General features: G+C 42.4%; 1 protein-coding gene across 1 annotated transcript; it reads left to right on the top strand.

Moving 5' to 3' along the window:
• Positions 1-97: 97 nt before the first annotated feature.
• On the top strand, positions 98-331 carry PHALS_04445 (uncharacterized protein; the record flags this gene model as incomplete). The annotated part of the gene is made up of 2 exons (XM_024718560.1): positions 98-113; positions 186-331. 2 exons carry the CDS (start codon positions 98-100, stop codon positions 329-331), a joined length of 162 nt encoding a protein of 53 aa, XP_024583946.1.
• Positions 332-356: the final 25 nt, after the last annotated feature.

Raw genomic sequence — 356 nt, 5'->3', positions numbered from 1 at the left:
TGTGTAGTCGAGCTGAAGCCTTATCTAAGTCAGCAACAACGCAAGCATGATCACCCAATGTTTCTATTTTCAAGAAGCAGACGGCTGCATAATCATCATGCAGCTTCCAAAACGTACGCATCAATCCCCAACTTTTGGTGAACTTGCCGAGATCGGGGCTTTCAATAACCACCAGGACACTGCAGACGCTAATGAATATTTGGTTCACTGGGCAGATTCTTCTGAGCCTTCGTGGCTTTCTCGATGCATCTTACCAAAGATGGATATCAAAATTTATAGATTTTTAATAGCAAATTTGCAAATCACGCTAAATGCCAGATCAACTATATAGCGTATCTGGCTCAAGACTCTCTTGC

This window comes from Plasmopara halstedii (genome assembly GCF_900000015.1).
Source record: "Plasmopara halstedii genome assembly, contig: Scaffold_2625, whole genome shotgun sequence".
In the NCBI taxonomy this organism is placed as follows: Eukaryota; Oomycota; class Peronosporomycetes; order Peronosporales; family Peronosporaceae; genus Plasmopara; species Plasmopara halstedii.
This window is presented reverse-complemented; position numbering and strand designations above follow the sequence as displayed.